Here is a 16,469-nt window from a genome sequence, read left to right as displayed (position 1 = left end):
GAGTACAGAGTAATTTGATGTTCTTCAATGCATGTAGAAATACGACAGTAAAAACATATCTACAAGGCATTTCAAGTACAGTTATGCTTCCCAACTCCTGTCATCTCTGTATTCAAGGACATTCTTGTTTGATATGAGTTTATCCTAGGCTCAGCCTCAGAGGCATTCGAGGCCAGGATGGAAAGGGCCCTGAACATCCTGATCTAGTGGGTGGCATCCTTGTCAACAGCAAGAGCGTTGGAACTAAATGATCCTTTCCAACCCAAGCAATTATATGATTCTATGATAATCCAGTATTCACAAAATTTGAACATCAGTTTCAGTATCAAGGAGCTGGAAGAGATGTTGGGGCTATCTACATCTTTACACCATTGGCTGCAAGCAAAAGGGCAGATGAGTTGTGAGAAATCTGTAGCTTGACTGCAGTAGATGCACATATACTGGCACATAGTTCTATACTTCATATATCAGAGAAAAATTGTAATATTAAGATGTGAAGATAAACTACTATTCAGTCATGGTACTAACCACTTTTTCACATCTTAAACACACTATGCATTATTTCACTTATGCGTAAAGGGAGATGTCAGTAAATATGTCTATAGGTACAGAATAGCTTTCATACATGGAATTGCTGAAGAAAAAACATTTTCTCAGCTTGGAAAAGAATGTAATGTAGGGAAGTGAGTAAGGAAGGAATTTGACTGCTTTATTTTAAGAACAATGAGATACTCGATAAAAGGTTTAGGTAGCAGTTCAAAGAAAATAAAGAATATTTGATTTTTTTGTTAACACAAATTAACTATAGGTGTCACCATTGCAGGATAATGTGGAGGTTAGATATTTAAATTGGTTCAGAAAAACATTAGATGGATAAATGCATCATTAATCCAGAGGTGTCTGTTGTAGATAGCACTGTGTGTGCAAACTGTATATATTCTTCCACCACTGCTTATCAGAAGCAGAAAAGTTGTACAAGGAAAAGTTAACTTTATAGTTAACTTCTTTCACATTTTTCAAAACATCACTACATTGAGCAGCCAGATGGATGCCAGGTGGACCCTTTAAGTCTTACCCAGAATGATATAATACATTACCACTTAAAGTACTTTGCTTAAATTTTGAAAATAGGAAATGAAATTCTAATGAAGTGCTTGTTCGGTGAATCAATTACAACACTTCTGTTTGCTTCCACAGTACAGTTTGCAAGATTAGTGAGACCTCTAGTGATATTTTGGGAAACTGTAACTGCTAGTCACTGTTACATGACAGCCATGTAATGACGTAGCTATGTGAGCAATTAAATTTAAGATTTGAAGAAAGAACAGATTCTGTCCCAGTGTCCTTGAAGGATTTTCTTTAAACACAACCATCTTCTGTGATAGCTGGCTGAAGGTGGCATACAAAATGTTTTGTACATGATATTGGATTATAAATGTAGAAATAATTATATCTATAGTTATGTATCTATGGGGTACATAAAAAAAATTAAGTAATTTCCATGTGTAATTAAATTGCAGCTCAAAATATTTTTCAGCTAGTTTAACCAAATATTTAAGATAAACATCTCAGCTTAGTATTTGTAATTTATTTACTTCAATTTATACTTGAGCTCTTTGGACCCTCTCTTCTTACCAAAGGACATAGTCCTGAGCAGTCTGGTGGCACTGCTCAAGGGAGGTTGGACCAAGTGACCTCCACAGGTCTTTTCCAGCCTCAACTCTGATTCTGTGATTTCATTTATGGATTAAATATACATGTAAGTATTTAAGTGTTTAAACTGTGTTTCAGCTATGACAGCTACATAATGCTTTCTGTGAAAGTGTGACAGAGCCTTGGGCAGCCACTCTAGAATACTTAAGAGCCTTAAAAGTCATGTTTAGTTCTTAGTATAATTGTAATGGCATAATAAAATCAATTTAAGGTAAAGCAACGTAACTTCTGTGATAGATGGTACTCCTACAGGCCGTTACTAGGTTTTATCAGGCATTTTTCACTGGAGCATTTTCAAATCATATTGATCTCTAAAGCCATAAAGAAAACCATACTGCTGCATCTCTCAGGGAATGGTGAAGTGGATGGAAATAGTATACCTTACATACTGTTTACCTGAAAAACACTGCTTTCTTTCTAGTGTTCAGTTATAATTCAAAGGAATTGCTATATATTCTACTCTATTTTATTCTATTCTAAAATTAATTGTTACAGCAATAAGGCTTAATATATCACTTAGAATCTAAACATCGTAGTCTTTTAAAACAGTTTTTCAGTGAGCTACTTAGACTGTTCAGATATGAATGCACTACGTTTATATTAAGTCAGATTCTCTTCTGTACCTTTTTTGTGGTGCTATTAAATTTGTAATCTGAACACAGGACAAAGGGATACTTCATCTTTTAATTTTATTCAGTGGCTTAAAATAAAGATCTAGAGTATGTATTTTGAATAATTTCTGTTTTGTTTGTTTATTTTTGCTTTTTCTTTTTGAACAGAATTCCAGGCAGTAGTGATATCGACAAAATAAATAAGTCTCCCACTCTGAATAATAAGCAAAACAATAGGTAAGTGTTTCGGAAATGTTATCATCTAAGCATTATATATCAGGTATTATCACCTAAGTTGCCTGTATATATAGCAAGAAAGTATAAAGAAATAATTAGTATGGTATATGCCTTAACAGTAGGTTTCATTTCACCATTTGATATCTGGCATGCAGCCATCCATGCCTAAGTTACCATGGACTCTTTAACAGGGGTGTTGGACTCGATTATCTCTTGAGGTTCCTTCCAACCCCTGTGATTCTGTGAAAAAGGATCATTTGGCGGGTAATTCAACTGATGTCTTTCAAATGCTTTGTTTTTAGAACAAGAGGAATTATTATTTCCTAGAACTGCCTATTTCTCCACATAGATTAAAAGAAAGATCAGAACAGATTTATATATTTATGTTTCATACCAATTATTTAAGAAATACAGGGTTTTAGATACAATACAGATACAGAAAAGGAAGACTGAGAATGTTTTGAAATCAATTCATTGTGGTTATGTTCTAGAGCTCTGCATTTGTTTGCATGAATTCATGAGGAAAGTCAACCGGGGGAAAAAAAATCTGACTCAGGTTTTCACTGGAAAATATCACTGAACTTTGGCCAATGGAAAACTTGATAACCAAATTGTAATAAAATATTTTTGATAGTGAGGCTGATTTCTTTTTTTTTTTTTTTTTTTTTTTTTTAGTAAAAATTAAACAGAAAATTAATGGTATCTTTGAAAGCTTTTATTTTTTCAGAAGTTCAAATTTCGTTACAAACAGATTAAAGCCAAAATTTCATTTAAAATAATATAGTAGAAAAACTATGAAATAATATTAAAAAAAATCTGTTGTGATTCAGAGGTGACCATAGAATACATCTAACATGATTAAACAACATTCAAAATTAAATTTTGAAAGCACAGCTCTGCTAATTGAAATTTTATTTAAAAATTGAAAGTCAGAAGTGCTCAGTTGCCATCCTTCTAAGTGTAAACAAACAAATATATTGCTGTACGCCTTCATCAGTGCCTATCAAAAATAAATTGCACTGAATATGGTTGCTAGTGAGAACAGAGCACAGGAATTAAATGTCATCTTACAAAGTGCCAAGATTTTATTCTGAAGAGCAAAATAAAGCAATTTAAACATCAAATGAAGTCATTCTTTTAAATTAAAACTTTATATCATAATGTTGTAAACCATTATGATGATGACATGAAATATCATATAAATTGGATTTTAAGTTGTAGAGTTTGGAGATCACTTTTAATAGACCCACCATGAATTCTGAACTAGGGCTTAAGTGAGACTTCAGTGGTATACACTTTCTCCTGCCAGACAGCAATGAAATATTTTTTAAAACTCCATTCTTTAGTTATTCTAATGTCATTAAGAATTGACGAAAGCAGACAATACTTTTTTGATAAAATTTATGATAAAAATCCCTGCCTTCGAATATATGTAGTTAGGAATATGAAGGATATCAGCTTCCTTTACAGGCATATAAAAAAACAGAACAGCACTAACAGCTACATGAAAAACATAAAATTTAAAATATTAAAAATATTTTAGAACTTGGAGAGTGAAGTGTTGGTACAGAAGTCCAGATGTTCAGAAGTCAGAAATTAGTTTGGATACCTAGTAAAGACACATATTCTTTAAGTATCAGAACTCCTTAAGATATCCGAAATCTATTATAATTTGAGTTATTTCCAAAATTTCATTTGGCATATGTAAACATAATTGGACTATTTACTCTGCACAGCCATGTCTTTCTGATAAGGGAAATGTCATTTTTTATCCTTGTTTTCTCATTTAAAATGATACTCTTATTAAAGATGAATTAGTAAATGAATGAATGAAGTATATATTCTTAACAGACAATCTTGGACTCCTAATACATCATCCGCAAACACTCCTGCCACTTCTCCAATCAAGAAAAAAAGGTATTCATTGCTGCCATTGTTTGATTGGCAGAGGACATATAGCACTGTATTAAGCCTCTGTTAATAATTGTATCAAAAAACACTATCAACTTGCTCCTCTAGAAAACTCCAAGAATTCTCTGCTTTTTTTTCCCTGAGAGTACTGTGTTGAAGATAGTTTGTACTACCAATTTAATCTCTGTGGACACAATTATAGATGCTAATTCTTCAGTACAGCAAAACTATGCCTTTTCAGTGTATAAATTTAAAGTGCTATAGCACACTCTAATTACAACCAGCTGAAATCCCTCATGCCAAACATCACCCTGTGCTGTTTCATTACATAGAAACTACACAAAGGGTTTTGGAATAGCTAGCTTTAAAAATTTAGATTTCAAATAATATTGACTGAACAAGAGAAAAAATAGGGTGTAAAATAATATTTTTTTTTTAATTCAAAACATACTGCTTGGGATAGCTGTATTTTAAACATACAGTCATAGAATGGTTTGAGTTGGAAGGGACCTTTAACGCTCATCTAGTTCCAAACTTCCTGCCATGGGCAAGAACACTTTCCACTAGACAAGGCTGCTCAAAGCCTCATCCAGCCTGGGCTTGAATGTCCTTGTAGTGAAAAAATTCTTCCTAATTTCTAATGTAAGTCTACTCTCTTTTAGTTTAAAACTATTTACCCTTTGTCCTATCAGTATGCACCTCAATAATGAGTCCTCATCTTTCTTGAAGGCACATTTTAAAAACTGGAAGGCTGAAATAAGGTCTCCCTAGATACTTCTTTAGGGTGAACAACCCCAATTCTCTCAGCATCTCTTCATAGGAGAGGTGCTTCAGTGTTCTGATCATTTGGTAGTCCTCTTTTGGATCTGCTCTAGTAGATCTGCACTTCTCCTATGCTCTGGGCCCTTGAGCTCAAGACAGTAATCCAGGTGAAATCACACAAAGACAGAATAGAGGGGGGATAAGCACCTCCCTCAGCCTTCTGGCCACACTAGTTTTGATGCAGCCCAGGGTATGATTGGCTTTCTGGGCTACTAGCACATACAGTTGAGTCATGTTGAGTTTTTTTATCCACCTGTGCCCACAAGTTCCTTCTCAACAAGGCTGCTCTCAGTCCATTCATCATCTGGTCTGTAGTGAAGTTTTGTGCTGACCCATGTTCAGGAACTTGCACTTGATGTTGTTGAACTTTCTGAAGTTCACATGAGCTATCTCCCAAGCCTGGCTAGATCCCTCTGGATGGCATTCCTTCTCTCTCAGGTGTCAACTGTGCGATTCAGCTTGTTGTTGTCCATAAACTTGCTGAGTAAGCTCAGTCACATTGTCCATGTCACCAGTGAAGATACTACACAGTTCCAGTACTAGTATGTACCGCTGAGGAATGCCTCCCATCACAGATCTTCACCTGAACATTGAGACATTGACCACAACTGTTTAGATGTCGCCATTCAGCCAATTCATTATCCGCTGAGTAGTATACCCATCAAAAACATTCATTTGGGGCTCTCTTAAGAAATGATCCCTTTTTCCAGCTACTGTGAAGTTCACTTGGCTTCTGTGACTTTCCACATGTTATGGATAGTGACTTAGGGATTCAGCTGCTCCTCATAAGACCTGTGCTCCAGATTCTTCACAGTTTTGTTGCCCTTCTCTAGACATGTTCCAGGCCTTCAATGTCTTTCTTGTAGTGAGGGGCCCAAAACAGAACACAGTACTCAAGGTATGGCCCCACCAGAGCTGAATACAGGGAGACGAACACCTCCCTGGTCCTGCTGGCTACACTATTTCTTATATAAGGCAGGATGCCATTGGCATTCTGGGCCAGCTGGGCAAACTGCTGGCTTATATTCAGCTTAGCATTGACCAGCACCCCCAGATCCTTTTCTACTGTGCAGCTTTCCAGCCACTATGCTCAAGGCCTGTAGCACTGTGTGGAGCTGTTGTGACCAAAGTGCAGGACTTGGCATTTGGTCTCGTTGAACTTCATCCCATTGGTCTCAACCCAGCTATCCAGCCTGTCCAGGTCCTTAGAAGGGCCTTCTAACCCTCAGCCAGATTGGCACGTCATCCCAGGCTGATGTCATTTGCAAACTTACTAAGGGTGCACTCATCCTCTTAGTCACTCATCACCCTCATCCAAATAATCAATAAAAATATTAAACGGGGCCAGCCCAAATACTGACCCCTGGGGAAACACTCTTGACTTGTCACCAGCTGGATTTAACTCCATTCACCACCACTCTCTGGGTCTGACCATTCAGACAAACTTTTACCCAGCAAAGAGTGTACCTGTCCAAGCCATAGGCTGCCAGCTTCTCCAAGAGAATGTTGTAGGAACCAGCTCTCTCAGCACCTTGGGATGTATTTCATCAGGTCCCATGAACTTGCGCACATTCAAGTTTCTCAAATTATTTCAAACCTGATCTTCTCCTGTGCTGGGTAAGACTTCATTCCTCCAATCCTTGCCTTGAGATTCTGTGAACTGGGAGGCATAGGAAGAGAAATTGCTGATGGATACAGACAGAAATGTTGTAGAATACCTCAGTTCTCTCCTCATCAGTTATAGTCACGTTCCCTGTCTCACTCATCTTTTTGCATGAAGGGCAACCTTCCTTGTCTGTCCCTTCTGAACAGCTTTCAGCCACTCACTAGAGCACTGCAGTCATGTTATTCATCCCACCATGTTTCAGTGACAGCATTCAGATTACAGCTTTCTAGTTGGATAGCACGTACAAGCTACTCGTGTTGTGTGAATTAATATAACCACTTCAACTGGATTTTCAACTGTCGAAAGTTTCTGACGTGCTATTTTTGGAGAGCTGAGGGGCATTCTTCCACCACGTAGCTCACAAGTGCCACAGCTTTATTAGCTTCGTTAGTTTGAGGCCCAGTTCCCTGAATCAGCCAACCTGCCCGTGAAGATAATCGTTCCTTTCATAGACAAGTGGATCTCATAGTTGCCCAGCAATCTGTTTTCATTGAAATGTATTCTGTGATTGGAAATACCAAAGACACTGCAATGACATGTAGCCAGGTATTAATCTGTGTTTGTCCTATATAAGGGAGTGTTCTGTGCACTCCCTTATCTCTGGCTGGCAACATAAAGGAGACTATTGCTTGGGTCCTCATCCCATTCACTTGTGCCTCCAAGGCTATGAAGTCCTGCTTTATGTATCCTTTCAGTTCATAATTTCTGTCTGTGTTTTTTTTTTCCCATATTCCATGTGAAAACAATATGATCAGTAATATTATAAAAGTAGAAATTTCCTTCAAGAAAAGAAGTAAAGCAACAGCTGAAAGTGCTTATAATACAAGACATTTATTAAAAGCCCAAAAATGTTTCTTGAGTTGGTATTCATACCTTTATTTGCTATGTACATTCTACTTTGTTGTGTTTTCAAAGAACAATCCACTTATTTTTATCATTCAACCTGTAGAAAAGACAATGTGGAGTCAGAAAATACACTGTATACAATATACAATAGTAATTAAATTTATTATGTTATTTCCAATTCCATTCAATTGTCTGGATTTAAAGAAATGGTCTAAAGAGTATAGTTATGCCGTTTTTTCAAAATATTAGTAATTTAAGAACCATTACAGAAATTCCTACACCATTTCTGAGATTCTAATGTTCTTTTGAAAAGAAATGGACTCAAACTGCTGTTCAATCCCATAACATATACTAATACTCAAGCATTTATTTGTTAACACTGACAGACAATCTTGGATGCCTCCGCCAGTTTCAAGTAATAAGACCATGACAGAAGCAGTGGAACTCGAGCGGTAAGCACTAATGATCATTAGTTACTTCCTTTTGTAATTTTTTGCTAGATCTGATTTCACATGTAAGCCCACAAGGCTAAGTAAGATGGTATGGGTAGAAAAAGGATCCCATGTCTAAAGACTTGTTTGGGCTCTAATCAGCTTGGTGCCCATGACTGACTGAGGTGTATGTGAAGTGCCAAAGACTTGAGGTTGCATAAGTGCTCCAGAATTTTTTTACAATGCATGTACATTTTCTCTGTGATTTTACTTCAGAAATGACTTACTAGTCATACGGGCAGGAATCTATTAATGCCTCTTGGTCAGATAGATGGGGGCTGACTGACCAATCTGATGGTCTTATATGGTGGGGTGATGGCATCAGTGAACAAAGGAAGGGCAAATAATATCTTCTACCTGGACTTGTGCAAGGCCTTTGACATGATCTCACACCATATATTATCTCTAAAACGGAGAGAGATGAATTTGAAGGGTGGATAGAGATTCATTGGATGGTCTAGCCAGAGGGTTGTGTTCAATGACTCTATATCCAGATGGTGAAACAGTGTCTCCTAGGTAGTCCATTTTGGGACCAGTGCTTTTCAACATATTTATTAGTGACATAGACAGTGGGGTTGAGGGTACCCTCAGCAAGTTTGTTGATGACACCAAGCTGAATGGTGCAGTTGATATGACAGAAGGAAGGGATGTCATACTGAGAGATTTGGACAGGCTTGAAATGTTGGACCATGTAAACCTAATGAGATTCAATAAGACCTAGTGCAGTGCATTGCATTTAGGTCAGGGCAATCTCAGATATGTATACAGACTGAGAGAAGAATTCATTGAGAGCAGCCTTGTGAAGGATTTAGAAGGTTTGGCCAGAATTCAAAGTCACTCACCAACCACTGGAAAGCCAGAGCTTAACAGATATTTTAATATGTCAGCTGCAGTGAATTTATCTGACTTAATTTCAGGATCTCACTATGATCATGGTAATTTTGAAAGGAAGGAATGCATCTTTATATGACACCTGACCAGCTTCCAGTAAAATACCAAGATTCCTATATCCTTCTTAGCACTAATTATCCAATTACTTCTCTACCCTCATCAGACAGAGATGACTGAAATACAGGCCTATTCTTGAGGAAGCATTCATGAACTCTTGCCATTCTTGAATCATCTTACAGTGTTATAAAGCATACTTGGTTAAACAGTGATGGGCATTAAACGATTAATTTGTTTATCTTTGAAAAGTGCTTTGAGGATGGGTAAGCTATTTGAAATTGTGAAAAGTACTGTAAATAATAATAGCCAAAGGGGAGCCTTTTATTTGCTTATGAGTTTCAGAAAATAAAGTGTGATGTCTATATGCTAATAACCACAGTTTTAAAAGGTCGCTATCAGTCTTAGGGACAGCTGGGGCAAAGCACTGTCTTTTCTTCAAATACAAGAATGGCCTATGTTCTGCTATGTTTACTGTCTTCAGGAAAGCAGTTCAGCAATGAAGGATTATTTTTCTATTGAGTTTATAATTTGATAACTTTTTCTAACTCTGAGACCCAATTTTAGTTTTCTGTATTCAAGCATGACACATGAACTTTTACAGTGCTTTGTCTCAGTCCTAAATGGATGAATAACACTCTACAGAATGCTTAAAAAAAAATTAAGCTAAGCATATAAGCAGCTGATTGTAATTGAGTTTTCTGGCCTGTGAATTGTATGCTGTAAACAAAACACTGTTGATCTGTGATTTACTGGAGAATATTAACTGAAGAATTAGTGCCTTAGTAATATATAAAGAGTATGATTAGAATTACATCATTATAGTACTTGGGTTAAACGAATTATATGCTACATTAAGTAACAAGGAAAAGTACATTCTTGAAAGAAGAAAAGTAAAATTAATTGCTAACTATTGATCTAAAAGCTTGCAAAGTGCTTCAGTATTAGCATTGGGTTTCTGAAATGTTTTTTTTTCTCTTTCCCAGGGCCACATCATCAGAAAATTTGGAAGATCCAACAAGGTATGTCTTATCTTGCTTCCTAGTAAGTTTAGATATGCAACATATCGCTATGCACAAACACTGATTATTATTTTATATTTATTCATATAGCATATTTATTATACTAGTGTATCTAGTCAGGATCCCAGAATTGCATGAGGAAGACATCCTTCTTTGCAGAAATATAGTTATGTTCATATAGTTTAAAACACTTCATTGGATATTTACTCAAAATTTAAAAACTGTAGTGGCATAAAAATATTTAAAATTGCTTCAAAATTTTAATTTCACAATTGTATATGTAGTTAATGCGACCATTTGTTTATGCTAAACTGATGTTTTAAAGAGTGAAAAAGAGAATGAGTAAGCAAAGTAAAGAAGGAGAAAATCATAAATGGAAAAGTTATACAAATTCAAAGTTTTGCAATAGAAGGCATTAACATATATAATGATTTGTTGTAAAGTCTCCCTAAATTCGAGCGTTTGCAAAAGTTGCTCCAATTTCAGAAAATAAGTTTATTAAAACAATTCATTAATGAAATGTACATTTCACATGGCCTAAATTAGGAAAAGATTACTTAAAAAGTCTGTAATTTCATGGCTTATGATGAAGGAAGCTGCAAAACTTGTCATAATTTAATCGCCATTTTAATAGAAGGACTGTCTACAGAAACACAGACTCTCATTTCCAGATGTATCTGCCACTTTCTCTTATCATTTCAGGGTGTTTCAAAAGTGACCAATCTGACTGATCCTGTCAGAAATAACTAAACATATCTACAATGATAACTAACATAAGTGATAAATTATGTAACCTGTTTCCAAATATCATATGCATTAAGTATGTTTTCACCATTTGCATTGCAGTGCTGCTTTTTCATCAGAACAAGTCACTTCTCAAAAATCAAAGACTGATGTGGATGATCAAGCTACAGCAAGGTAACAGAAACTGACAGTTAAAATGATGTTATAGTACGTGATAAATGTCATCTTATGTACTCTTTTATTTTTCATTTTCATCTTTGATAGCTTTTTTGGTCATGGTGTATGATAAATGCAGCATTTCTCTACTGCTAACAATTGTCCTAGAAGTATGAACTTTGAGTCCCACCTCACTGACTTGCTAAGTTATTTCAGATGTCTTCATTTTTAATTCATTCAGTGCAACTAGCTTGCATCATAAAGGACAGTATATAGGTAGATGCTGCAAAAAATAAAAAAGATAGAGGCAGACACATTGCAGTAGCATGGTTTGTATAGTATATTTTCTTGGAGCTTCAAGAAATTGTGGGAATATCTTCATACTGCTACATATATAAAAAGCTCCAACTTTGAGATTTTACATAGGAAAAAAAATAGCACATATCATGACAAATTAGTATGTTTATACAGATGCATTTGTTCTTAAGTTAGATGGCATACATACTAATGTATCTTAGAAATGTTTCAGTATAAAGAATACTGTGAAAACAACTGGTGGAAAAGACAGAAATGTTGTTTTACTGAAATTCCAGTCAACTGTAAGAATCTCTACTAACAGAGATGGCATGTTTTTTCAAAACAATCAGCAATACTGTGGGGTGATGGTTTTACACTGATGGGAGCTAAGCTCCACCATGCCACTTGCTCGCTCCCCCTCCTCCAAAGAACAAGGGGAGAAAATACAGTAGAAAAAAAAAAACAGCTCATGGGTTGAGATACTTTGAGAAAAAATATTTTACCAGAATAAAATGCCTGAATATGCAACTAAAAAGTGCATGAATTAGAAGTAGATTTCCAGGTGTGCACTGAGAATTATGGTAGCTCAGATTTGTAGTTTTTAACTAGAATTACTAAATTGTGCAGATACTTAAATTAGTCCTGCTTAGTTAATTCAATTTTGTTTGATTCATAATATGTAGTTTTGTGGTCAGCAGTCACAGTTCATACTATTTTGAATATTGTTCCCTCCCTTCAGTATGTAAAATCAGTACAGAATAGTTAAGGATAACATGCAGAAAACGTGACAGTGCAATTCCTTGGAAAAAGCAGTGCTTTAGCGAAACATTTTCCTGTCAAGAAATGTGGGAGATCTTAGAGAATTAAATATGCCTCTGCATTAATGAGGGAATTCACAGCCATTCTTCACTTGTAAAAGGCATGTAAAAGTCTTAATCCCCAGCCTCAGTCAGTCCACATCAATAGTCCCCAGGGTCTCTCATTACCATCTTGAGCTTTGTATTCTAGTCCTCCAATTGGCAGAGAGCTGGAGGAATATTTGACTGATCTACAAGTTACTATGGTTACCTCACACTAACTACAGCTATATGTGTCACTATGTAAACTATAAGTAGCCTGCAATCTTCATGGGCAAAATTCTGCTCTCTTTCCTCCTGCTATAATTCCTTTACATTTGGCTGATGATTTATATGTCAACCATCTGCTACTCATGTGTCAATTTCACAAAACTACAATTTTTTGCTGAATTTATGCTAACCAAAAATGCATTAAGCAGCTGTCAGCAGAAGCTCCTTTCTTCCTTTAAAGATGACATATCAATACTATGCTTTTGTCAAAAATGCTTGCGCCACACAGGAGAAATAAATGGCAACATTAACAGTATTTCTAGTAAAACTTACACGTATAAGAAATTTTACATCCTTTAATTTCATGTATTTTTATTCAAAATGCGAAGATTTTCAGGTCATGCTTTTTGAAGCTATATTTAATTGATTATTTGGCTTTTGTTAAGGACTCTGATATGAATGTAAATGGCATAATGGATTAATTTCAGTATAAAATAAAGAGAATATGCTAAGTGGTTTTCTATCAAACCTCATTAGTGACATAAAGAAAATCTTTTGAAAGGACTTACCTGAAAAGAATGGCAGATATTTTCTTTTGGCTGAAAATGTAAGCTTCACTATGCACTGCTAAATGAAAAGCCTAAGCCTGCCTCTATTAAAGTAATAAACAATTAACGTGTTGTTTTCAAATAGAAGAGTTACATGTAGTATCTGTCTTAAAGCAAAAATATATTTAGAATACATGGAGGCATAATTCACCTATGGACTGCCACCCATTTTGTGTGATTAACAGACTAGAATAGGCAAATTGCAGTTTTTTAGGGCATCTAACGGTTCCACAGACAGCATAAGTAGGGTAGAAGCCAGAAAAGGCAAAGAGAACCACTATGTAATAATTGTGTATTTTTTCAGAGTATTACAGGCCGTCCTCAAATCAGGTATCTGGATATTTTTCTGTCTTACACTATGGGTCCTTTTTCACTCAGAAAACTCAGGAAACAGTATCTCAGGAGAAGTTCATGAAAGAATCATATAAAACACTCAGGAATTTCATTTTTATATGTTCATATTTAGCTTGGAGAAGAGAAGGTTCCAGGGAGACCTCACTGTGGCCTTCTAATACTTGGAAGGGAGCATATAAACAGGAGGGGCAATGACTGTTTACGTGGGTGGATAGTGATAGGACAAGGGGGAATAGTTTTAAACTAAGGGGAGATTTAGGTTAGATATTAGGAGGAAGTTTTCACACAGAGGGTGGTGATGCACTGGAACAGGTTGCCCAAGGAGTTTGTGGATACCGCATCCCTGGAGGCATTCAAGGCCAGGCTGGATGTGGCTCTGGGCAGCCTGGTCTGGTGGTTGGCGACCCTGCACATAGCAGGGGGGATGAAACTAGGTGATCATTGTGGTGCTTTTCAACCCAGGCCATTCTATGATTCCTTTAGTCATTTATACATTGTTTACCAAGTATTTTTTGTATTTTGTTTCCATTTCAGCGGAGAACGAAGATTTTCATTTTTTTTTTCCATGACAGAATCTCAGCAACTATAAAATGCAGTCACTTAGACAACTGCATTACAAACCATGTCCTGTGGGCAGTCTTGTTAAATCATTTCAAACATCCTGTAAGGGTGTTTAACACAACTTTAGTCTATTTTTCATTATTGATGGTTATAGGGAAATTAAAATGTATGTTTCTATGAAATACTTTTAAGAGAGAGTTCACTTGTATTTAACTAAGATGTTTTCTTACATATGATCTATACAGAAACCAACAGTATTTGTGTCAGAGGGCCATGTTTACCGTGTAACAGAAGTATTATCACCAAAAGAATTGGAATAATTTGAAATCCAAATGTCATAAAATCATAGAATATCTTGGATTGGAAGGGACCTTAAAGATCATCTAGTTCCAAACCACTTGCATGGACAGGTCTGCTACTCGCAAGATTGGGCTGTTGAGTACCCACAAGATCAGGTTGCTCAGTGCAGTGTCTGAGGCTTGGACTCAGCTGTGAACAATCCAAATCATTCACTGCAGGTTCTAACATCCCTTATGTACATTTTCAAGTTCCCTCTTGTAACTTTCCATTCCTCCCAACATGTCAACAGAACACTTCAGTCTTCTTCATGTCAAGGGACTAACTGCCCACACCAGTGCTCATCCAATCAGAGCCACAAGTTGCTTCTATTTACACGTTTCTTCTCCAGTCAAGGTCACCACACAGCGATTACCACTTGACTTCTGCTCTTATCTCCTGGAGACAGTCTTTATTCTGAGTGTCCTCTTCCACACACTATCAAACTTGTTTTTCAGTCTCTATTCTGAACATTGTCTTGAAACCCACAGCCCATCCAACCTTGAATGTCTCCAGAGATGGAATGTCCACAGCTTCTCTAGGCACCTGTACCAGTGCCTCACCACTCTCTGAGCAAATAATTTCTTCCTATACTTCCTATAGCATCTAACTTAAATTTTCCCTCTTTTACCTTAAAGGAATTTCCCTTCATCCTATCACTATCAACTCATGCAAAAAGTTGGTCTCCTCCTGTTTGTAAGTTCTTTCCAAGTACGGAAAGAGCACAATGAAGTCTCCCCAGAGCCTTCTCTTCTCCAAGCTGAACAAATCCAGCTCCTTCAACACTTCTTCATAAGAGAGCTCCAGCCCTCTGATCATTTCTGTGGCCTTTTTCTGGACCCGCTCCAACAGCTCCTCAACTTTCTTTTGCCGAGAACTTCAGACCCAAATGCTCCAGATAGGGTCCTACAAGGGTAGTGTCCTGCTGGCCACCGCTCTGCTGATGCAGCCCAGGATACTGTTAGCCTTCTGGGCTGCAAATGCACACTGCTGGCACATGTCCAACTTTTCGTCCCCCAGGACACTCAAGCACAGGGCTGCTCTCTGTGAGTTCTTTTCCCAGTCTCTATTCATATCTGGGACTGGCCCAACCAATCCAAGTGCAAAACTTTGCAGTTGGTCTTGTTGAACCTCACTAGGTTCACGTGTGCCCACTTTTCAAGCATATCCAGGTTCCTCTGGATGGCATTCCTTCATTCTATTTTGTCATCAAATTCCTAGTAGTTCATAAATTTAAGAAGAAATGTATTGTAGTGCTATAGAGGTATTATATTTTCATAGGTATATCAGATATATCTGAGAAACTTTTGAGGTAATAGTAGCAGGAGCTACATAAGAACTGAAAGAGACATCTCAAGCATCTGAAGTAATATTGGCTGCTAACAGTGAATGACTATTAATCTGCAGAAGCACATATTAAAGGAGCTTTTACATACATTTGTCTTTTTTTTTTTTGACATACCATTTACAGTGCAGATAGGTTGAAAATGTCTCAGCTGTGTATTTGTATGTATATGGGTGAGAAAAGTAATTTCTAGGGATCAGACTCGTAGAATCATAGAATGGTTTGGATTGGAAAGGACCTTTAAGATCATCATAGCCAACCCCCTTGCTATAGGCAGGAAATGAGGAACTAGAATATTTTTGTGATGCTTTAGCATTATATTTTCTATAAAGTACTGTACTAGGTTTTTCTGTTCTGTACAGGGTAATTCACTATAATTATTCCTCTTAGGGAGCTGCAAATTTAATGGTTCTGTAAATACATTTTATTATGCTCCTCTTTGCTGATATTCTCTATGACCAGAGGTATGTTGCCAGTTTTCATTTTGAAAGATCATGAAAGAATAATACATTAATTACTTGTGCTTAAACCATCTCATGTAATAAGGACACATTTTCCTACGTCCATCTACATTTGGCAACTTTGAAGGAAAAAGTAAGATACAGATTTTCTCTCATATTTTACTGAGTTTTAAATTTTGAATAAATTGGTATCTACTTGGAATTTTCCAATCCAATGGAATTAAGACCATCCTGTCAGGTCTCCTAAATGAAAATTTATTGATAGAACTTCTATTT

The 16,469-nt window shown here is 36.5% G+C and overlaps 1 protein-coding gene across 5 annotated transcripts in view; it reads left to right on the top strand.

The window, feature by feature from the left end:
- SCEL (sciellin) overlaps window positions 1-16,469 on the top strand; it is a 52,364-nt gene that overhangs the window by 15,423 nt on the left and 20,472 nt on the right. For 4 of the 5 annotated variants that reach the window (XM_090130410.1, XM_090130401.1, XM_090130392.1 and 1 more), the window contains exons 6-10: window positions 2,493-2,561; window positions 4,413-4,478; window positions 8,193-8,258; window positions 10,229-10,264; window positions 11,111-11,182. In XM_090130410.1, the coding sequence (XP_089986536.1) occupies window positions 2,493-2,561; window positions 4,413-4,478; window positions 8,193-8,258; window positions 10,229-10,264; window positions 11,111-11,182 (309 nt within the window). The remainder of the gene's footprint in view (window positions 1-2,492; window positions 2,562-4,412; window positions 4,479-8,192; window positions 8,259-10,228; window positions 10,265-11,110; window positions 11,183-16,469) is intronic. The other variant, XM_090130424.1, reaches the window with a different exon arrangement.

This window comes from Phasianus colchicus, chromosome 1, assembly GCF_987193195.1.
Source record: "Phasianus colchicus chromosome 1, bPhaCol1.hap1.1, whole genome shotgun sequence".
Taxonomy (NCBI): Eukaryota; Metazoa; Chordata; class Aves; order Galliformes; family Phasianidae; genus Phasianus; species Phasianus colchicus.
The sequence above is the reverse complement of the archived record's forward strand: the minus strand, read 5'-3'. Positions and strand labels throughout refer to the sequence as shown.